Source organism: Tyto alba, unplaced genomic scaffold, assembly GCF_018691265.1.
Source record: "Tyto alba isolate M040663 unplaced genomic scaffold, T.alba_DEE_v4.0 Super-Scaffold_48, whole genome shotgun sequence".
Taxonomy (NCBI): domain Eukaryota; kingdom Metazoa; phylum Chordata; class Aves; order Strigiformes; family Tytonidae; genus Tyto; species Tyto alba.
This window is the reverse complement of record NW_024881324.1, coordinates 24,583,789-24,606,919: the sequence shown is the minus strand read 5'-3', so window position 1 is coordinate 24,606,919 and position 23,131 is coordinate 24,583,789. Positions and strand designations below refer to the sequence as shown.

The 23,131-nt window shown below is 43.2% G+C and overlaps 1 protein-coding gene and 1 long non-coding RNA gene across 2 annotated transcripts in view; both read right to left on the bottom strand.

Moving 5' to 3' along the window:
- Window positions 1-23,131, bottom strand: part of ANKH (ANKH inorganic pyrophosphate transport regulator) — a 104,527-nt gene that overhangs the window by 40,374 nt on the left and 41,022 nt on the right. Inside the window, exon 2 of the mRNA XM_042806747.1 lies at window positions 4,569-4,785. Coding sequence (XP_042662681.1) covers window positions 4,569-4,785 — 217 coding nt within the window. The remainder of the gene's footprint in view (window positions 1-4,568; window positions 4,786-23,131) is intronic.
- On the bottom strand, window positions 1,006-4,557 carry LOC122154807. The gene is made up of 2 exons (XR_006166883.1): window positions 3,668-4,557; window positions 1,006-2,219 (listed from the first exon to the last, which is right to left on the bottom strand). It is a non-coding gene; the product is annotated as an uncharacterized LOC122154807 (long non-coding RNA).

The window sequence follows — 23,131 nt, the reverse complement described above, 5'->3', positions numbered from 1 at the left end:
GTACTCAGCTCTAGTTCCAAAATTGCATTAGTTGATTTTCCCCAATCTATTCATGACCACTGGTCTCTGAAATATCTTTAGGTAGGCCAACAACTCGTAAGTCTCAAAATTAGCCTGTTTTAAATAAAAACCAGTCATTGCTATTCTAAAATCCACATGCTTTGATCATAGGCTTTCTTCCTTTGCCCTAAATACCTTGCTGATAAGAAACTGCCCCTGTTGTGGAAGAAGGGTTGGGGCAGCTGGGTAAGCATGTTACTGCTTTAGGAATGGTCATCAGAAGATGATGAATTGGGACACATTTTGAATGAATAACAACTTATCATACTTTAGAAAGAAAGAAAAAGAAAAAAAAAAAAGCAAACCTGGATTATATTCTTATTTGTGTTCCTGTGCCATCATCTTTTTCCAGGGCAAAATGCTTAGTACGAGCCAGTACAGTGGGCATGCTGGAACAAGACTGACTAGAAAAAATAGCTCAGGTTGTCATAATCCACTCTGTAACTCCTAGTCTCCAGAAAATTCCAGCAGTGTTACAATGGAAGTGGTGGGATTACACCTATGTCTCGCTTCTTATGCAGATCTTTCATGTACGTGCAGTGACCATACATGTGGGAAGTTCAAAGGAATCAGTGGAATTACCGTGGAGAACATTTATATCATTACTGACAACTGCTAAAGCCTTCCCCTGTGTAATCTGTGCAGGGGGTGGTCTGTGCCTGCTGGCCTGTCAGTAATACACTGGCACAAAACAAATCACTCGCAGGTCTTGACCATTCAGTCTGCTCTAGGTGTGCCTGGTTACTAAAGTTCCAACCTTCTCTTCCCGCTGATGACAAATGATCTACCATGTAGTTTTTAACCAGGTGTAGTGGGCACCAGTTCAGGATGTTTACTTAATCAAAGAGGAAGTTTCCCCAAAGTAACTTCTGCCTTGTCATTTCCAGAACCTTAGAGAGCAGTGGAAAGTAATACTAATATACAAAAGGAAATAAACTTTCTCAGTATATTGTTTCTCAGTATATTGTTTCTCAGTAAACTAGCGAAAGGCTGTTTTATTGCCACAGAAAATGTGCATGGCTCTCATGATACTGGTGTTAAAAGGACCCACTTAGTATGGAAGGCTTACCAGCAACAGCATGAAATGAATTATGTTAGTGTAATGTTCTAGAAATGATTTTTCTCCTCTGTCAAGACGGTAATTTAGTAAGATGTCAAAAATACACACAAGACAGGCTTAGCATCTTGAATCCCTCCTCTTACAGCCCAATATGCTCACCAAAAGCCAATTTCTGAAATAACAAGATTCTTTAGACCTGGCTGCATGGTGAACTTCCCACCAGGAAACCCTAACTGGCGGCAGTAGCTTCCCCCCAGAATAGCACAAGGGAAGGAAGGCAGCATAATATCTTCTATTTCCAAATCTCATCTGAAAGGACAACTCCAGGAATACTGTACTGACCAAGGTTTGCAGCAGCATTGTAAGTGGGACGAGAATACGGTTTCAAACCCCTTTGGTCAGGGTCAGCTTGTTCCTTGGTTCTTACGGCTACCTGTACAGAGGAGTGGTAGGAGCTGTCGGTGAGGACTTTGTGGATGTTCATGGGAATGTGGTGGAGTAATGACTTAGGGACCCAGAGCCTGCAACTGTGAGTTTGAGTGGTTTGGCCCAGGCAGTCACTCCCACAGAGGATTGCGTTAGTCCCGGTGGGGAAGCAGTAGTGGGGAGCTGGTGAAAGCAGTGAAGCATGAGTCAGGTGGGTGAAACAGTCTGTTTTGATATTTTAAACAAGTAAAGGCTGCTGTTTGTGAGGAGCTGTGTGTGCAGACTGCAAATAGTCTCTATCACAGTTGGAAATGTGGTGATTCATTGTGGTCACTGTGTTTCTATCACCACTTGTTTTCTTCCTTCTGACTTTCGGTACTCCTCCTTATTTCACTGGGCTTTGTTCCCTGTTCCTTCCTGGGCTTCGACAGTCCACAGCAGACAGTCATGCCATCTTCCTTAGCCCCACACACGCGGCATGTGGAAGAAATTCAGTCCCCTGGGTGCTGTGTGTTTCTCTTTTTCATCTGCCAAGCATCAGTAACCTGTATTTGTGTCTCCTGGAGATAGCCTGTGACAGGCTTGCAGATGCTGGGCAGTAGTTGCAGGTCCTAGGAGGCTGCCTGTCTGTCACTGGACTCCTCCTCTTCCTCCTGCTAGGCAGGTTGTGCATCTGTGGGTCAGAGAATAATAATCAGAATTTGAAACAGGTTCAAAGGAAACTTGAAACGTAAAACTTGGCAACATCACCCAGGCAATTGGTGCTAGAATCTGACTAACTCCATTCTCTTGGGCACTCTGCCAGTCTCTGCTGTGGCCTCCACATATTTTCAGGCAGAGACAAGTTAAAATACTAAACAACATTTTGCAGTCTGCCATCATAAGCAGCTGAAAGATTGTGTGAAGCCCTTTAATTCAAGACTTTAAATCATGGTAAATACAGCCTTCTTTTTTCACTTTTTTTCCCCCAATATCTGCAGAGAGGGCATTTCAGAGGTTCTGAACTCAGCAGGGCTCTACTTCCAGGCAAAAGCAATAAACTTACCTGGCATGTTTTCCAACAGTTGCCCCAAACACCTCCCTTCAATAAAAAGCCCCCCATGGAAAATCCAGCTATGTCCTTCACCTGAAAATTTGATAGTTATACTTTAAATTTTCTTAAAATCTATCATAGCTTAAAATAAAATGTTGGATGACTTGAAAATATTTCTTTATCCAGCTGGCAAAGCCAAAAACTTTGACCAGCACTGGCAGGAAAACAAGTGAGCAACTAGAAGAGCATCTCTGGGGGCTGAAGAAACATTCCAAGCAAAGAAATATGAGAGCCAAATGTACAAATGGCCCAAAGTTTATAACACTGACTCAGTAAAGCAGCCTGAACTGTAAACACGTTGAGGCGGTGACCAATCGACACCAGTGAATTAAATTAACTTGAATGCATGGATTCATCCCATAAAATTAGCGACAGCTTATCCCTGGCACAGAGTTGCCATGGCTGGTGAGCCGTCACTGTAAGTATCTATTATGACCATAACATGGAGTAAAAGTAAACAGCATTGGGCTGCCATACCAGTGGTGGAATAAGACACGATGGTCAAACAAACTGGAGTGCTTGGAAGGCACATAAAGCTGGTGAATACAGCTGGCAGCCTGTTAAAGGATAAGAGCAGGGGGCATTCGTAATTGCCAGATGGCTCTTCTACCTATTTGGACAGGAACCAAAATAGTATTGTATTGTATTGTATTGTATTGTATTGTATTGTATTGTACTGTATTGTATTCTATTCCATTCCATTCCATTCCATTCCATTCCATTCCTATTCCATTCCATTCCATTCCTATTCCATTCCATTCCACTCTACCTGATGACCGGCAGCATGTGCTGCTCTTGAGATATTAACAGCCTGATAATGAACAGTGTCTCACTTCCAGGCCACTCTGTTACTTCACAGCAATTCTGGATATTGCCATCATACTCGCATTTCTCATCTTTCTGTGATGGAATGAGCCCCTACTGCTGGTCATCCAACTTAACCCTACTGCCTTGTCAACCAACACGTGCCACCATAGGCTGTGGCATTTCTTCCCTCCTCCCAACCCTCAGAGCTCCCAGGATTTTACCTGTTGACTGTAATGCACCCTCTGCTGCTTCTTCCAGTGTCTCCTGTTCCTCGTTGCTGAGATCCAGAGGTTGCAGCTCTGCAGAATGAGCCAGAAGGTGCAGAGAATCCGGTGCAGTTCTTGGAGACGATGAAGTTAAAGTCTTCCAGATCATGTGGCTTTTTACTGCTGTGGTTGATGCTAGGGCTGATATCCCATTTCTGTAGGCTCTCAGAAAACAGCAAATTCTGCGGCTGCCTTACTTCTTATGTTCAGTTCACATCTGCTTGTGCATTTTCTTTGTTTCAGAGTGCACTCAGGGAGCTGGTCTCAGTTTGGCATAAAGCGCTCTCAGTAACTCCTTCTCTTACAGATTAATTACTCAACAGAAATGGATGACGACTAGCACTAGTAGAGTAATACCTGGTATTTTAATGAGGATGCTGGCACCTACTTGCTTAGAGTTTTGTACTGTGAGATAACAGGCAAAGGGATAGGTACAGAGGGAGTACACCGACAATGCCACCAAGTTCTGACAAACAGCCCTACCAAGCACACCTTGAAGTCCTGCTCAACCCATTCAGGCAGATACTGCTAGTTGATCATCACTACCTAACAGTTAAGACTGAGCTACCAGCTTCATGCAACCTGTCAACCTTGCCAAAGTTTGGCACACACACCTGACCGAAAGAGATCAGCAGCATGCTTTGCTGCCGGGCAGGAGAGCCCTGGGGTTAGAATTTGCCACTAAACAACCTGTTTAAAAAGTAATAGAAATTGCATGGATGGGCATGACTTCATCTCTTTTGCGTCTCCTGTTGCGCTTATAAATGAAATCTTAAGCCTACAGATTCATCAGTTTGAAGAACAGGCGAGGAAAGCAAATTAAAAGACACATTAATTAGACGTGAAATGACCTTACCTATTAAGGTATGAAATACAGCAGCTACAGCGCCAGCCACAACCATGCACAACACTGCTTTGGTCCTGTCTCGCTTGCTGTTCACAAACACCAGACCTACATTTTTGAAGTCACTCATCGGACCCGTGAAGAACTTCATTAGGGAGTATGCCAGCCCATAGCTGGCCAGCATTTCCACAGCATCCTCCTTGACAGCAGCAATGCCCCTATTCAAGGCCTGTGGAAACACAGAAAGAAGAATTAATGTAGCACATGTGCAAGTGTACCAAACCCAATCTTCTGCAGCTGGCTTCTGAATGAACAAGCAAGTTCAGCTCTCGTTGCTTCTGCCCTGAGCTGGACCTTATTTCTCTGGGGTCAGCAGCAGTAACTTGTGACTTCTGACACAGGCAACTTCATAATTTCATACCGACGATAAATTCAAGTCAAGTACACTTGAAGATAAGGTAATTATCTATTTCTAAAGTGTATAATGGAATTCCTGCTATACCAGAAGTCAGTCTCTTTCCTTTTTAGAGCAATTTTATGACCTGCAAATAATCATGGATGATACAAGACCGTTTAAATGCTGCTTTGAGGCCTCAGCCCTGAAATGAAAAAAGCACAGTCCTTGCAGGCCATCTTTACAAGTAAAAACTCTGACATTATTATATGCTGAAATTTCAGGAGCTCAAACTTTTTTTTTTTCAGTGTAATGAGCTTTTCACCACATCCCATGTAGTTGTTGTGAAAAGCTGGTATTATCCTACGATGTTTATTATGAAACTAGGCCAATTATGCCTGTGACTAAACATAACTGTTCTCCTTTCATGTATTTCACAAGGTTCTGATCCTATATTCATTTATATCTCCTTGTAGCATATTAAAAAAGAAATACAGCACGTGTATTTCAAGACATATTCAGGTTCAACTAACCTATTCATTCATTCTATGTCCATATTTAGGAAATGTCTGCCAATGAATCACTGAGAATTGGATGGATTGTTTTTATAACCAAGGTGAATCACAGAAAAAATGTATAACATTGCTTCAGATTCTAGCTTGCACCAAAATGCTGCTAAACTATTGAATAGAAGTGACAGAATGATAAATTTTATCTGCAGTGTGACAGCATCAATCATCTGGTACACCCAGAAAACTGTCAAAGTAAGATTCGATTCAAAAAGCACGAAGGATGAAATGTGACTTATTTTCACAAGTATTTAGTTCCTATGGGATGTGTTCTGACAGGGCCACGGCAATGAGGCCAACCAGGAACATCTCGCCAACCCTCGCTCCAAATCTCAGTCTATCCACTTACACCAGCAGTTCTAATTCGGCTTTTTCTGAATGAACAAACCAGGCAGAGGATGTAATCACGGTGAAGTCCTTCCACTTCAAATGTAAACACAGTCTTTTAGTTGCAGACTTTTGACTTTTTCTTTTCCCTTTCAAAGACCACGTAGGCAAGCAACTCCCACTGACTTCAAAAGACACAGCATCCCCATAGCAGAAACAAGCACTTTCCCTACTGTTCTTTTCCACTCTTTCTGGAAGATGTGCTTAATTTTCGAAACTACAGCCGCACTGTCAATAGAGCAAAAGGCTGTAAAAAGTACCAACTTTTCCATCCTGATATCTGCCAAATCTCTCTCTTGCGATATGCTCTGACCTGAACACCTGAGGCTCCAAATGTTTTCACCTATCTTGCTCCAGTTTGTCCCTTCTTGAACATACTATGCGTTAGATATGGAACACCTGCAGCTTCTATATGCAACCTTTTCTGGTGTATAGGTAATTCCATCTATTGAATCGGTAAGAGCCCAAATTATATTAATCTGCAGATGCCAAAACTTGTGGGTGCATAAAAATATATTCAAACAAACTGAGGAAAAGATTGTGGCCTCTGAAATGAATAGTCAAGTTTAGCTGCCTTTTGTGATGACGCCTGTGATGATGCTGTAATAGATATTCAGGTCTACACACAGTTATAAACTTTTCATTTAAACTTTCTAAAGCTGCTGAATCTCCCTGTTGCTGTTGCCAGTAATAGGCAAATAGCCTTATATTATGCCATATAGAGGGTTCCTTGGTCATGGCTTATCCCCACTCTTTTCTTTTGTCACCAGTGAAATCTTTCTGACAGCTTCAATTTAAAGAGAAACAGCTAACCAATTTCAGGTAGTCTGGTTTAAAAGCTTCTCATCACATGTAAACAGCTGAATGATTTCCAGCACAGTTTCACAAGCACAGGTTCTTCCTGATTTGGACAACTACGGAATACCAGAGTCTGTGGAGGACTCCTGACAAGGTCCCTGGGATAAATGTGGCCTTAAGAAATCACATTCTGTCAAGAGGCACAGTACTATGATCCCTCTGCAGAGAGACAGATCTTTGCCAAGCGCAGTCCTCAAGCCAGTGAAACTAGCTCCGTGTGACTTTGGCCCTGGGGTAACTAAGTTTTCCGTCTAAGTAGGACAGACAGAAAGACTTGAGCACTCCTCTTTCCCTACCTCTCCGGTTTTACAGGCTGAACTCTGATCTCTTTTGTATGAACAAATGACAGCCTAGTAGGTACTTCTGAGTAATCTTCCCCAGAGACACACTATGTACCAGGTAAGGTAACTGGCAAATCCAAAAGGGGCTTTTGTAAGACGTATGCTGTCATTAATTTACCCTCCTGTGCAATGGGTAGCTGACATGATGAAGCACTCCAGAGGCTAGCCCTGAAAAAGCATTCCTCCTAAATGCTTCTTTGGAAAGATCCTTAGGAAATGAACAGTCAGCAAGGCTGTGCACGGACGGTTTAGCTTCTGTAGCTTTCTTTTTCCTTTTCACTTTGACAATCCAAAAGGTTCTTTATCCTCAACTTCCGAACACTATATGAGAACTCGGGTAACTTTTCTACCCCATGTACCTTAGAATATTTTTTTGCTGCTGAAGCTGCTGATGTCATACTTGATATCCTTAAATCCACATGAAATCCCAGATACTTGATAAAGCTGCTTTGGGGTGCAATATGAAAGACACAGGCACTTGATCTTTCATGGCAAGCCAGCCATGCAGTTGGTAATCTTCCAGTCTAATTTCCTGTTAGATTTCAAATTGCATTTCTCATAAAGGAAGAAAAATACAAACCAGGACAAGGTCTCCACTTTTTTATCTGACTCTATTTCATATACTTTTTGTGTGAATGAAAATCAATAACAAAACTTCATCAGTAGTATCTGTATTCCATGTTTGTTTCACACACGACAGAGCATATCTCCACAAAGATTTGTGTAGCTTGTCAATTAAATCACACGGAAGTAGATATTATTATTAATATTATTAATAATTATTAATTAATATAGTGTGTATATATATTTATTATTAATAATAATGATGATGGAAATATTTAATACAAGAAGCTAGCTTTATCATACGTATTTCAGATGTTATCCTACTTTCAGCTGGCTTATTCACACCAAACTTGAAGGGAGAACTAGGAAATGCAGATGCTGGAAGAAAGCCTATTAGTGATGGCACCTTCTCCTGAGTTTTTAATGAACAGCTAACCGAATACTGTAGTAGGTGAAAACATCACAGTAAATAGCTATTCATCAAGCAGGATTAAAACAAAGGCACTGATATTGCTGACCTTTCTTTCAGAAATAACAGAAAAAAGCACAGAATACTTCCAGGCTGAGCACAATCTGGTAGGCAGATGAACAGGTTAGTTGAAGTAAGTCATATTCCTAAAACCCTTCTCAAAAAGGCAGGCACCAAGGTCTCTCTGCAATGCCTTCTTCAACACATTATGTTCGCACCAGAAAAGATGAAATCTTTACTAGAGGACCTGGTAACAACTCTGTGAGCCTTTTTTTTATGAATAATTGTGTGCTGTCTCTAACGTTCACTAAAATCAAAGAGGACTAGCATTTTTAAATTCCCATTCAAAAGTTTCAAGTCAGAGGAATACCATATAATACACTTAATGACATTTCAAGCCAGTAACCACACCTTTACAAGAGGGTACTACATCTGGCTTTATCCTTCTAGAAGGAACATATGAGACCTCTATCAAATTTCTAGGACATGCATAATGGATGAATCCAACAAACTTCTGCAAGCAAAGGCAGCAATTTAAAAAGCAACAATTGTGAGAAAAATGTCAAGGGTCTAGCTTGTCCTATTTTGCATGAGCTCTCAGCACTATTCACTAATGTTGGCAGAAAAGATTCGGTTCCAGTCTGCAGCTACACACCTCTGTTGCCAAAAATTCAAAGTTTGTCTCTTAAGCTGGTTCTACAGAGTTTGACCATTTCTTACATGATCCTCCCCTCTCAGAGACTACTGGATGACTGATGTTTTATTTTGTACTGGATTAGACACATAACAGCATAAAAAAAATCCACCGAGAAAGCCACATCTATTGTATAGGTTTTCTTCTGCTTTTAAAAATGTTTTATTACCTACGTACTGCATAGAATTTCAATAGTCTGTATCTACCTGGAAGGGCAAATTTTCTACTTCATTTGAAATTAACTATTGTCAATGCAGCTGATACCTGACCAGTGGACGTGTTTCAAATAAGAACAAGTAAAATGCAAGAAATGCAATTCTTGTCAGTCGTCCATTTTGGTTATCCTGGAAAAGCAGGCTGTGACCTGGTGGAAGCTGGCCTGTTCCTACAGCTTGCTCGAAGCTGGGATTCTGCCTGAGATGTTTTCAAGCCCGTTCTAGCTAGCTTAGTTATCTGCCGAAGGGTGACAACAAAAACCTTCTCAGTTTAGCAGTAACTTGGCCAAATGTACGTTCGGTTGAGCAAACATTTGTAACACGCTCCCTCCCCCTACACCTTTCTTCCTGCCTGCCCTCCCCTAGGAAAATGGAAGAGAGCCAAAGTATCCGGTTAAAGCGCAATCTGACATCGGGGACAGTCTTTCTCCTGCGTCAAACAATCCCTCTCCTGATGCCTGTTGGCTGAGTTTTCATTTACTAAATCCTGTCACGCCGAAATCTTCAGTATCAAATGCACCTGCTGGCTCTGGGTGTCCCGCCTCCCCCCCGTCACCGCGGCGGGGACGGCACTGCCAGGAGGACACCCGGCAGATCCCAAGCTCCGCAGCCGCGGCAGAATCGGACCCCTGTGTCGGTGCTACCTGAGCGTTATCGCATCTGCATCCCTGCTTCGGGCTCGGTTTCTCGTAAAGGCAGGAGCCGCCGGTAGGCAACTTGGGGGAACTCGCTGACACAGGTCTCTCTAAGACTTCCACGGACACCGACACGGAGGCGGGAGAAAATGGGGGTGAAAATAGCACGTGCACATTTATTGTGGTTCAAGAAGCCAGACACACGTAGCGTACAAAGTGACAGCCCTGAAGGGGTAGAGGGAGTCTGACCTTGTAGCTTGAAAGTGATGACTGGGGAGTGTTCATTGGTTTGGGCCTTTTTGTTTTGTTTTGATTTTGGTTTGGGGTTTGCCTTGGTTTGTTTCGCAATGCTTTTACCCTAACTCGGTATCTCTAATTTTGGGCCAGCATCTGTTGTAGATCATGTGTCAGATGACTGAAATGACATCTGAGGTCAATTCCTATTAGCCCACTATTAAAATACTTCACTTCCTCCCTGCTCCCTTACTAAAGCTGGCCGTAAGAGAACGGCTTGGCACCCCTTATCCACAGTGCTGCAAGTGATGACACCGGTTGAACCCACTGAAATAATCCCAGTCCCTAGCAAGAGCCTGCAGCCCCAAACCCTGGTCTGAAGGAAGAAGAGATGCTCGTCCTGATAGAGGGACACCTAGGCACCCTGCGGTACGTGGTCTGTCTCTGGAGAGACCATCCCTGGAAAAGCATCAGGACTGCCCTGAAAACGAGAGCCGAAGTTCTTCTGTCTCTCGCTGCTTTGGAATTCAAAAGAAACTGCCAATGCAGGGTAGGTGTCACAGTTTTGTCTTAAAAAAAAAGTTAGTGTACCAAAATTTCAATCAGATTTACTCTGCCTGCTTAAGTAACGAGAACACGGCCTAGAAGAAAGCCCATGTAGCCTGTGAAACAAAAACTAAGCCATGAAAACTAGAATGCAATCAGTAGCAATCTTCCCCCCGTTCATCTTCCTGAGCAGCAATGAAAAGCAAGAACTAACATTTTTGCAAGATTCCTACTCTTAACTGAAATGCCTATTACTCTGTGACCATGATCAGGATCTCAGTTTTAGTTGTTGACACTATCCACTATCAAGGCTGTATGAAAATGCATCCTGGAATAAGTTTAAATAAAGACTCTACATCCAAAGAGTGCTGACAGCTTTCACTTGACCTGGGATACATCAGGAAACAGCACTTTTTAACAGGCACAGCCAGAAGCTGTAAGAATAACTAGAGCAGCAGTGGCAACAGTGAAGGCAGTAAAAACGGGAAATCCTTCCCTCTGAAAGAACTGAGGCAGAGGATGACGTGTCAGGGAGCTGGAAGAGTAGCTGCAGCACACTACCCTAGGGCACCTACTGCCTGTGTGTAGATTCGTGAACAATTACCGGCACAAGAAGGCAGAGAAGAATACAAAAAACCCCAGGAGACTGCAGAAGGTAATGGTGCAGGATCACGGGAAAGAAACCAGCCTCAGTGAAGCCAAAACATGCCTCATTTAAAACTACATTTGACGGCGTGCCAGGATTATTTATGACAGGGAGCAATCCTGGAGGGGTGAATCACTTGCTGCAGATGGTTGCCTCCCCGTGGGTTGTGGAGAACACTGATCCCGGAGCCAAGAGAACTACAAGCCATGACGGTGGGAAGCCCTCGAGGACATGCTCCCCAGGTAGTGTCTGTGGAACAGGGACGGCTGACACCTGTATGAAGGAGCCCTAACACGCTGCCGTTTCCACTGACGGCGGTGGAGAAACCCGTCCCCTGAGATGAGACCGTAACCGTTAACTTTTCCCGGCCTTTTTCAGTAGGGGCACGGGACAGAAGGAAAATCAACATGTCAGAGATATTCCCCCGCATTATGACTTTCCTGGTATCCTCTGGCTGATGCTGATCGATTGTCCAAAATGTGTTTAAGGTGAATGCTTTGCTCTCAAAGCAGTACGCAAGCTTGTCATTCAGGTTTCCCTGGAGCTCATCCACAAAGGTGAGAAACATCTGTGATTACGTTACAGAAGTATGGCAAACTCCAGGATGAGCTTGTTTCTCTTCAGATCTTCTTCACGTGGAGACCAGAGACTCATTTTCTCTCAAAAGCTATTTCTCTTTTCTAAGTCTGTGAGTATAGACAAATAAAATTGAGACATGAATTGAGACATGTAAAACTAGAAGGTCAGCTCCGTCTGGTAGAATAGCTATCATTTCTCCACCAAATTCGATTTTGATTACTTTTGAGTGCTAGAAAACACTGCAGAGGATACAAATGTATATCGCATGTATCTACACACAAAGAGTATTTTCCTTAATCACAAGTGATACAGTATCTGCAGCAGCGCTCTTTGTTTTTAATTTCTCCCAGAAACAGGCTCTGCTCTCTTCCTCACATTATACCCCCAAAGTAAGCTGATTTACTATCAGTTGCATATTTCATAAAATCACATTTCTCATGTTTATAAATTAAATTTCTGCAAGGCCTGTTCCACGACTTGCTTGTATGCGCACAGCAAATCTAATCCACACAGGTCCCATACCTGTCAGTCTCCCCCATCTCTGGCATGTTGCCTTTTTATTAGCGTTAACTCAGACTCTGACGAAACACTCCTTGTGGCTTTCTCCTCCTGAAAGGGAGATTGTCGCTTTCTCCGTGACGACACCTTCTCACTAGGCTCCAAAGCACACAGACAGGCAGGGTTGGGGGTCGGAAGGGGCCCTTGGGGGCCAGCTGAGAGCACTGCCCTGGCCTGAAGGTCTGGGAGATGTTGTGGAGGAGATCCCACACCTTTCCTGGGCAACTGCCCTGAAATGCCATCCTCAGCCTGAACCTTAATGCCTAACTAGAATAGGCATCTGAAGAGCCACCGCAGGCATCTCCCTTGCACATCATAACACATTCTCCCGCCAGCAAAGGCCACGCTGATAGCGCTGGCCTGATTTTTTTCCCACATTTCCCCTTCTTTTCCTGAAGGATCTTTTGCTTCATCGCTCCGTACCACTTCTCCTTGCTGCTCCAAAGACCTGCTCTGTACCACTTCTCACTTTCACCAAAGATCTTGTTCTTGACAATAACTCGTGTGTATTTTCACTTAATGGCAAGAAATCATTTAGCTTCACTTGCCTTCCAATTTTCACCCTTCCTGTTCTGCTGTTATTGGCTTTTTCATATATATAACTTACAGTAGAACAGTATTTTTCAGTAATATAGATGTATTTGTTTCTTTTGTATTTCTAAGTTCATGCATTGACTATGAAGCTAGGCTTCTGCCTTCTCATTTTTTCACGTATTATAAGTAGTTCTCTTAAGTGGTATTTTTTCACATAAGGTCACCTGACACTCCCAATTACAAGATTTTCCCCTTAAAAAAATCAGTCTAGGCAAGGATCCAAATTGGAAAAAAAAAAAAATCCAAGCCAATACTTTTATGCATCTGCAAAAACACTTCTGTCAGTTGCAAGAATAGGGGAAATTAATGAGGTTTCTCCCTGACTTTGTAGATTTTTTAACCATTTCCTTAAACTTTTCATCTTAAAAAAATCTTGATGCATGCAGTATTTGGTGAAAACTTCTGAAATTTGGCAGAGGCTATCAGAAGTGCCTTTAGAACAGACCAAAACTTGGCCAAGCATCCGTGAAGTATGAGTTGCACAGGTTCAGTAGAACTTGTTAAACTACTTTAACTGCACAGAAATCTTGTCTGCACTTCAGCTGTGCCGGGCGTGCTCCTCGGCATTAAGCTCAGAGCAGTGAAGGTCCAGCACCACGCAACAGAAACTGTATAGGTCCAAGTCCTCAAGGTACCAGGAGACAAGGAAAAACTACCCATAGCATTCAGAGCAAAAGGGAAAGTATTTCTCTTTCCATGGACTGAAGTTGCAGATTTTCTTCTCTCAGGAATTGTGAGGTGGTTTATTCTCCTATCTAAGCTCTTGTGCAAAGGACCCTCGAGGCCAGAGCTGCAAAATTTACTTTTATTGCTTCAGTTCTCTTATTTCTGTACAGTTTCCCCTCTTCGTTAGTGATGAAGATCCCATGTCCTCCTACTTGGAAGACAAATAACTGGCGTTTCCTCTCAGGTCCCTACCCATGTGGAATTTAGGGGATGTAATAATTATACTCAGCAAACTCTGCGAGAGTCAACGATCAAATTCAAGGCTGTCAATACTGCAGCAAAATATTTTACTATCATTGCACACGCTATCCTACAACTTCATGGCTGCTCTAGAGATTACTCTACCACTGCTATCATTTCGGGTTATTAATTTTGTCACAGCCAGAACTGGTAGTCAGCTGGTAGAGGTGGCTTACTTTGCTGGAGTATGGTCATGCAAACAGGTATTTTGGGGTTTGGTGTAACAAAGAAGTGGGAGCCTCCCAAGATGCATGTCCTGAGAGGGGAACCTTCTCTTAAGTGAGCAGCCGATCCCTTTGGGAAATAAATCCTTGAGACACTTAGTTCAGCGGTAGATGTCCAAGCTGTTTTGATTGCAGAAGATGGTGAAGTTCAGCCTCGGTGACCATGTGCAGGATGGGACCAAAATGGTTTCAGATAAGGGGGCTGTAAGGGAAGACACCGCGCAAAAATAGACTTTTTCCTTCAATCACTTTCAGACGTAACTAAAGTGCAAGTTAGTCACTCAAAAGTTGGAAATGTCAGAATTAGGGGGAGCTACCTTTTGTTGTCTGCCTCTTGCTCCTTCCCTCCTTCCCACAGTGGAGTTCAAATTCATCAGGAGACAGCAGCAGACCAATGTAAGTGTAGCTTGCAAACTGCAACCCCTCTGTTGCCAGTGGAGCTCCCCTCGTCCTTCAGAGCTCCCTGGAAGTGTCAACATGTGTCTGCTAGGCAAAATACGTAAAGCGACTGAGTCTCTGTCATTTAATGAACATTACTTGCACATGATGAAAGGCTAAAGCAAACTGAAGCAAGTGTCTGCAGGTTTTGTTCATTCAGCCTGAGTAAATGTTCTCCCTCTCTCAGTGCAGACAGGAGAGGTGAGGAGCCTGCTGAGCAAACGCACAAAATTCTTGACTTGTCATATGGCTGGGTTTAGGAAGAAGAAAGGCACATAACTGCAGTTTGGTCTTTCATCCTCCTCAGTACTGCACTATGTCAAAAAAAAAAAAAAAAAAAACCCAAACAATTTATAAAATACACATCAAAGCTACTATAATTTCAAAAAATTACCACCAAATAAGGCTTCGGTGCCTGATTTGAGAAACAGGAGCTTGCACAGCTGTCCCTGAAGATGCAGCACAGCCCTACCTTTCTATGTACTCAGTGCACCATGCAATTATCTGCTGTCCATTAGCTTACTCTTGAAGCATCTACCTCCCCACGCTGCCCAGTAGGGACTTGTTACTTAAGTTCTAGGGCTTTGCCCGACTCCAGCAGAGCAGACAACATTTGCGGTCTGTGATTTCCATCAGCTGTTGTGGCAGGAGCGGGGCGCACGGCTGGTTAAGGTCCGTCAGTAAGCAGCTGTTCTCTCCAGCACGCTGCCGGCTAGGCAAAGCACAGTTTGGGCTACACAAAGCAGAGTTTGTTAAGTGTGAGTGCCTGCGACTGCAAGCCTAGAGCTGCCAGATTAGCTCATGTCTTAATTGCTTAGAAGCAACAAATACCAGCCTAAATACAAACTTGGTGTTTCCACTGCTGGAAACTCCCGTCGTAAGCAAAGTCCATAACGTTGGTAAGAAAACCTTTCATTTGTACCTGTTTTTCTTTCCCTTCCGTTCTTATTCTTTCTACCAGCTTTATTAGGATGAGATTAAAGTTACTCAGTTGAATTGGCAACAAACTGTGGACAGTGACAGTGATTTCCTTCTCTAAGGCTGGTGAATTTATTGCAAAACATGCTTTGAAGCACTTCCAGTTATTACAGCACTTTCCAACACTCCAATACCTGTAGAAAGCCATGGCATCACTGAACCAGTAATTCTGCCTCTAGAATTTTACCTAATGTATCTGTTTAAAATAAATGGGAAGTGGGTGGTAAAGACATTGGGGTGGAAGAAGTCAGAAAGGAGAATGGGTACACTTTGTCCAAAGCAATTTTTTTTTTTTTTCTCAGTCTAATCTTTTATGCCCTCAGCCTAAGTTTTCAGAACCTTGAACTTCTCTGCTGTTTCTTGCAGGTGGTGTTGACAAGACTGGCTAACATTTCCTTTTAAAAATAGCTCAACTGGTTCTCTTTGGATCCAGTGACATGATGTCAACAAGTCAACTCACAGTGAAATTATTGCACATGGGTTTTTCCAGGCAGTGAGCGTACAGAGCACAGACAACTAAGAAGTTTCTCTTGACATCAGGCACTCTTTTTGAAACCCCCTATCTCTCACAAGGGTAAGCACAGTAACATTTCTATACAAGCAAGATCAAAAAGACCCTCTGACCTCAAAGAGCAGGAGGCCACAGGAGAACCTGATGGCTGTTGCTTATGTGATCTTGTGGCAGGGGGGAGCCCAATTGCTGCTATTCTATTAAATGACTGTCTATGATAATGGAAATACAGGTAAAAATTCCAATTAATCTGAAATGCAATCAGGTTAGATATGGTCTGTCCTTACTGGATTCGACAATAAAGGGGAGAACTGGAAAATATAGCAATGCTTCGAGCTTTCCCTCTGTACCCCTTGGGAATACATTAGTTACGGAGGGAGACAAAAAACACTCCTTCTGAATACACTGGGACATACAAATTCTAGAGCCAGGGGTCCGCTCGAGTAGCCTCTAAATGCCTGGCAATAATTAATCCTGTTACACCTTCACCAAATCCTTGGCTAATGCTTCTACTCAGAACTCCTTAAGCAGTACCTAGGCAGCCTTCTCCTCAGGGAAGAAGAGACTTGGAAGCACCCATGGAGTTGTAGCAAGCCTTGTAACTTTTATTTCTGTGTCTGGCAGGTATGAGCCTTAACCAGAAGTGCAGTCACAAGTGACTTTGTGAGTCAATGATTGGTTGTGACAAATATGTGGTATAATTTGATGCTTAGTTTAATTACAGAGGTGTCTACCCTGGGGTCACAAAATCCAAATAAAAAAAAAATTGTAGCTCTCTTCCAGCTGAAGAGGTGATCTGACACACAGTGGATGGGTTCCCCCACGGATTGAGGAACTGTAAATGGTGCTGCAGTAATTCTTCAGTGGGTTCTGCTGTCTAACAGCATCTCTACAGACACCCTTCAGCAACAGAGCACCCGCCATCACGAGACACTTGATATATAAGCTCAATGCTCTCTTAGCCTCGTGACTACACCAAACTTAACTCCAAGCTTAAAACTATCTTTACTGACATCCTTTCTCATTCTTGCATTCCTTATGACCTGATCCCTCCTTATTAAAAGTGATTCTTCCAATAACAATGAACATTTTCCTGCTAACCCACTCCCTCTAACTCCTCGACTTGAATTGCATAGTTAAAACTTATTAGCTCATTTTAACTTGTTTTATAGAAGCACAAGACCCTGACTTGTTAAGTTCAGTAAAGACACTGAGGGATTCACAGAAGCTTAAGTGAAACTAATGCTGAGATATCACAGTGCAACAAGTACATTTGCCTAGTATGTTCTCTGTTTGAGTCACTGGTTTTAAATAATGGGTTCCCTTACTCCTGGATTTCAAAAGTGATAAGAAATGCAATGAAGATAGACTATCTTCCATTCTTTCACAGTAGTACTCTACATTGTGCAGAGGTTTCACTGAGAGAACAGCCTTCCGTCACAGTCCCCTCACTCTCAGACCAGGCTTGTTCTGCTTTCTGAGTCATTTAATACCCTATTTCCACAAAGTCAGAGGAGATGCAATCTCTTTTCTATCTTCTCCATACCTGTAATTTTTTTTGTCCTCTTGCTGTTGTGCAGGGAAGTATGCAGGACGCAAAACATTAATCCAGCACAGCTAAAATTTATCTCGGAGCTGCTTTAATATGAAATACAAAATTGGCTTTGGATGGGCATCCTGACAAGATTCTTAGGGGAGAGAGTAGAGCTCAGTGTCACACTACTGCTGTTGGGGGGATTGAAAAACTGAGCTGTCTTGCTTTGATAGCATAGCATGGCCTATAAGCTGGTCTTACTAGCGAAGCCTTCACTACATTTCTCTGTCTACAAGAACAACAGACTACAATTTATTCTTTGCTGAAATCTTCAGTGCGAGAGGACAAAATACAAGGTACAAGGCTGAGAAAAACTGAAGAAAAAATTACTCTCATTTGCAAAGTCCTGGATGCACAGGTAATAAAGGGACCAACATTACTATGGACGAGTTGATGGCCTCTGCAACTAGCTGCATTTTGCTTTAACAAAACTTGAAAACTTGCAAGGGGGGGGCACACAAGACCATAAACATGGTATTTTTCTGTGACAGTCTACCCAAACCGCCTGCGTTCTGCCTGATTGTACTGACTACTCTGGTGAGGCTCAGCCATAAAACAGGAAACAAAGGACACGTTTCAGCTCAGCTTCGCTTTCTGAAACTGTGGATGTAAACATCTTATGTTGTATTTGCAGGTTCTCAGAAAAGTGTAGCACGAGAAACTATAAGGGCTTCATCCTTGGGGCTTAACAAGAGGGTTTAAAACCCTTCTTGCACATATATTTTATACTCATTCATCTGTCCACTTAGAAGCACTGTTTTTCTACCAAAAATAATATCCACAGTGGATACTTCCTTTTTAAAGCATGGTGAGATGGACCGATAGAAAGCAGTGGATGCTCTGCTCATCATCACGCTCCCACGGACTCCAGCTTCTGCACTGGTGAAATCCTAGCCCTTAGAGACTGCTGGGCTGTATTTGCTCAGGCTTTCAGGGCAGGCTGGCAAAAGCATTAGGCGCTCCCGAAACAGCTTCTGAAATGTGATGATGCTGAGGCCACCAGCTTGGACTGCAACGGGCATACCGTCTCGGGGTAATAATGCTGAAGCTCTTGTAGGGGCAGTAAGACTAGAATACAAACACTGAAGATGCATTCATGAAGCCAACAGCACACAGCAGTCCTGACAGAATTCTGTTTTTTTCACTTGCATGGTGGAAAAACTGAAAAGAGGATATCCACAGTTACTGTGGAACGCTTCTGGATAATAAGTGCCAGGAAGGCACAAAGACTACTGAGCCTCCAAGTGCAGGTCAGGAACAAATTAATCTGTGCTGGTCATCAGGGGAATAAAGTCTAGGGACAGATCTTGTAGAGTGGTATTGGGAGCAAACATCTGAAGTATTTTGAAGCAGTCAATGCTGGATGATGTCTTAGAACAAAAACTGGAAGGTATGCTTGCAAAGAAAGTGAAAATTTCTTTGAGGTAATGCCACATGATGGCTTTAATAGCTACTCCCTCTGGTCATGTTCCTGCTGATAATCTAATATGTTTGTTCTAAGCATGCTAAAATAAGAAACTTGTTCATACTAGTCACAGGTCTCGAAGGAAAATTTATAACTGCAACTAAAACCAGGTTATATTCTGCTGGAATGCAATAAGTGCTCTAGCTTAGGAACTGCAGTCTAAGAGCTGCAGGAGTATTGAGGGATGGTCCTCCAAAGCACTGCCATTCAAAAGTGGTGATCCTAAAGAGACAGACATTCAAAACCAGCTTAGCAGAACTGTAAAAGCATAGTTCCCTACTCCAGGTATTTAAAGACTTCAGCAATGCTGCACAGCATGTATCTTTTCTAAACTATGCGAAACTCTTTGTCCCAAAGAGTAGAAAATATGACTGGGATAAGAGCAAAGCAGATGTCATGACACCTCTCTTGAATAGTCTAACCTGAAAGTTAGATGACCCAAAAAAAAAGCCTTTCCCTTGGGTCACCCCAAATTTGCTGCAGGCAGTGAATTTCCTGAAATTGGTTACTTTACCATGAGGACAGCATAGGGCAGGGCTCAACCCCCAGTGAGCTCTGGAGCCCAATCCCCAGGAAAATATACGTCTACGCCTGTTGCCGGTGGGTAACACGCAAACCCCAATGGGTCTGTCCCTTGCGGGTTGATCTCAACAGCAACAAATTCAGCTTTCTTTAGGTCATCGTGCACTTCATTAAGGAGTGATGGGTGGTGTTACAGAAGACAACTTCTTCTCACCGCTGCCCACGCTCAGACCCTCGAGACCTTCTTGACCTCCCAGCCCCGCCGTCCTCGGCTGCAGCCCGGCAGCTCTTGCTCCAGCCTGGTGGGCTCCAGCCGTTCTCACCCCTCGGGTCTCAGCACACGTAGCTTTAAAAGCACTGCAAATTGCCTCCTGCCCTGCCACGGGGTGAGAGCAAATTGCCATAAACACAAGAAAAGGACTGTATTTTCATAAACTTAGAAGTAGAGGAAATGTAACTCTTCATGCATATTTCATTATCTAGAAGGCAACTCCCTTACTACTTCTGTGTTCTCTTTTTGGAAGACCTGACTTTACGTTTCAACTTCATCTTAGTGTTTGATATTGGAGAAAATCCTTTGTTGAGGTTATAGTGGAGGAAAACTGTTGCTGTGACTGCAAATTTAAGCTACCAGTGTGACCGACGTGTCAACTCCAGGCAAGAGTGCCAAAACCTCATTTTATAGTAGGAACCGAGCTGCAATAATTCTGCAACTCAGTTAACAATCTCTTAAACAAATACGGTTAAAATCTGGGTGAAGAATTTATTTTTTTTAGCTATATGACTTATTTCACTCTGAACAAAAGACAGGCTCACTCAATTACGTATTCAAATACCATACATTTTTTTTTGCATCCAGCAACAAAGCTGCTGCTGTTGATCAAAAGGCTTTAAGGAAAATAAGGTATTTCTTTTTACTACATAGCTTTTGTGATGTCTTTCCTCCAGGAGACTATCTTGATTCCTTATAATAAAGATGCCTTTGAGGACGCAGATGTTTGTCACAGTGGTAGCTAGTGGATTAAGCATTTTGTCCCTGAAACTGGGGGGATTTATAACGGGAGAGCCTTGAATTATAGGCACTGTAAAATTAAAAGGCAATTCTACTCTGAAGCTCTCTTGCCGGCTTATCTTGAAACCCGCACAGGACAGAGATGAATAGTTCAAACCTCTTTCAGTCCTGGTATTATCCGACCTCCGATTTGGGGATCAGCTCTTGAGCCCCAGTTTGGCCTAGCACAACTGCGTTCCCCCTCTGCTCTCGGACTCCTGGAGAAAGACCTACAGCACTAACGGATGTACTGTCAGCGACGGTGAAACCCAGCGTTTTCTGCTAAGCCCCAGGCGGCTGTGTCGGGATGAAGTGCCGCGCTCTCCACGCTTGTGTCATGAGACGCGCCGTGCAAACACCAGCCCCCAAACCAGGTGGCAGCCCTGCCCGAGCCACTTCAGTGGCACAGGACCCCTCCTACCAGACCCGGTGGAGAGACTGCCTCTCCTTCGAACCGGCAGCGAAGCCGCGGGTGCAGGAAGGTACACCCCGGGCTGCTGACCCACTGCAGCCAGCATTAATTTCTCGGGAGTGGGAGGCAATAGGACGGTCACTCAGCCAGGACCATCCTGGCTGCCTGCCCGCCCTTGCAGCCCGCACAGGGGCAGGTGCCAGCTGATGGGCAGAAAGTCTTCTGGACGAGGCAGGGGGGGCCTGGACTAAGTATCCAGCCATGCCGTGAGAAGCATCCCTGGGAAGGAAACAAGGGTTATAACGTAAGAAGCAAAGGGGAAAAAAAAAAAAATGTGAAGGCCTTTGAAGGAGGCCATTGTATATTTCAGTTAGAAATTTATAATAGCCACAAGGACTTCTTGAGCTGCAGCTCCAACCAGCAGTATGATAATAACCTGAAACAGACGCTTCTTTTTTCAAACTCACGTTTCGTGAATGGTAAGTAAATGTACTTAAAGTGCTATTTTATGCAAGTGGTAGGACCTGATCCAGTAGCCTCTGAACTCAGTGAAACTCAAAAAGTGTTTTTTTCTTGAGGAATAGCTTTGAGTGCTTTTGCTTCCCCAGGTGTCTTACCAGAAGACATGGAAGTATGTAATGAGTGTTGAAACCTCCTCCTCTCATCTTGTCCAGCCTCACAAACTTAAGTAGACTAAATTATATCAGCAATGGAAAGAAGGAACGGTACCGTCCTACATGAAATGGTGATGCTAAACTTGGCTTTGTTGAATTTAATATTTCTTTTCATATTCCAAAGGTAATCTCTTTTAAAGGGTGCTATTGACTCTCAACCCTGCTACCTGTGATCATGACAAGACACATGCCTTGTTTTATTTGATTTGGGCATGTTTCTCTTCCAGCTGTTACATGAAACAGTCTTGAAGTTTTGGTTCAGTAATAGACTTTGCTTTCTGCCCTGAGTTCCTATGTTGGATATTTGAAGGCTGTTCACAAAGGTGCCATAATCTTCCAGGCAAGTTTACATTTCCGAGCAATGTTTATTTGGAGTATTTCACAGTTTACATTGTGCTGTGATGAAAGAATTGTATAAATGCCATTTCTGTATTGATTTCATTTTTAAAATACCGGTTCAGATTAGGATTACCGTTCTTCTCTGGAGACTGGAAGAACTGAAGTGGCTTAAAGCAGCCACAAACTCAGAAAGGCTTCGTACTGTGTGACTGCATGCCGTGTGAAGCAAGCCAAGGTGCCACAGCTACGGCGGGGGGCTGCGCAGAGGCTGGTGAGCCGTGACTCTGGAAGCTGTCGCCAAGGGGCTTTCCAGCTTTCTGATTCCAGGCTGAGTTGTCTGCCCACAGCAAATCAATAAAACGCAAAACAAGCCTACAGTGGACCTAGACAAAAATACCTTAATCATATTGGTGCTAAAGGGCATTTCAATAATTTGCCTTTAACCAGAAGTCTTTTCTTTTTCTGCTCTTAGAGGACCTGATGTTAACAATATCATACATTTGTTAGTTATTTCAGTGCCAGCACTGTGTCATGCCATGGAACATTGTGATTTCCCATCAGGAAATAAATATATTAGGAATAAACAGATATTAAAAGAGGAAAGCAAAATCCAGGTCAGTGCAAGAATGAATATTCCATCTTGAAGCTGTACATATAGTCTAAGTCTTTATGCTTCAAAACTTTAAGAACATTTTTGGACACTAAAGTTTATTGATTTGGTAACAAGTCAGAGAGTTCTTTGGGATGCTCAGCAACATGAATTCAGCACGTTTATCGAGCTTGCCTGCCCACCTGGAAGCGTGCATAGGAAAGCAATTTGTTGCTAGCAGGGAGGCAGCAAACCATACAGAAACACAGGGGCAGTCGTGCCTGCAATGGTACAGGCGGAACAGAAGGAGAGGACTGGTTTGGAAGTTGCTCTGAGAAAAAGGTTTATTAGGCTTACAGAGGAAAAGACTTGAAGACTTCAAGAAATACTTGCAAGGTATGGCTTTGGCAGGGAGTCAGTATCTTTCCCTTTTCCACTGCAGCAGACATCTCTACCTTGGCATCTCTACCAACAGCAGTAATGAGAGAGACCATGAAGTCAACTGGGGGAAACAAACCTGCACGCCTAT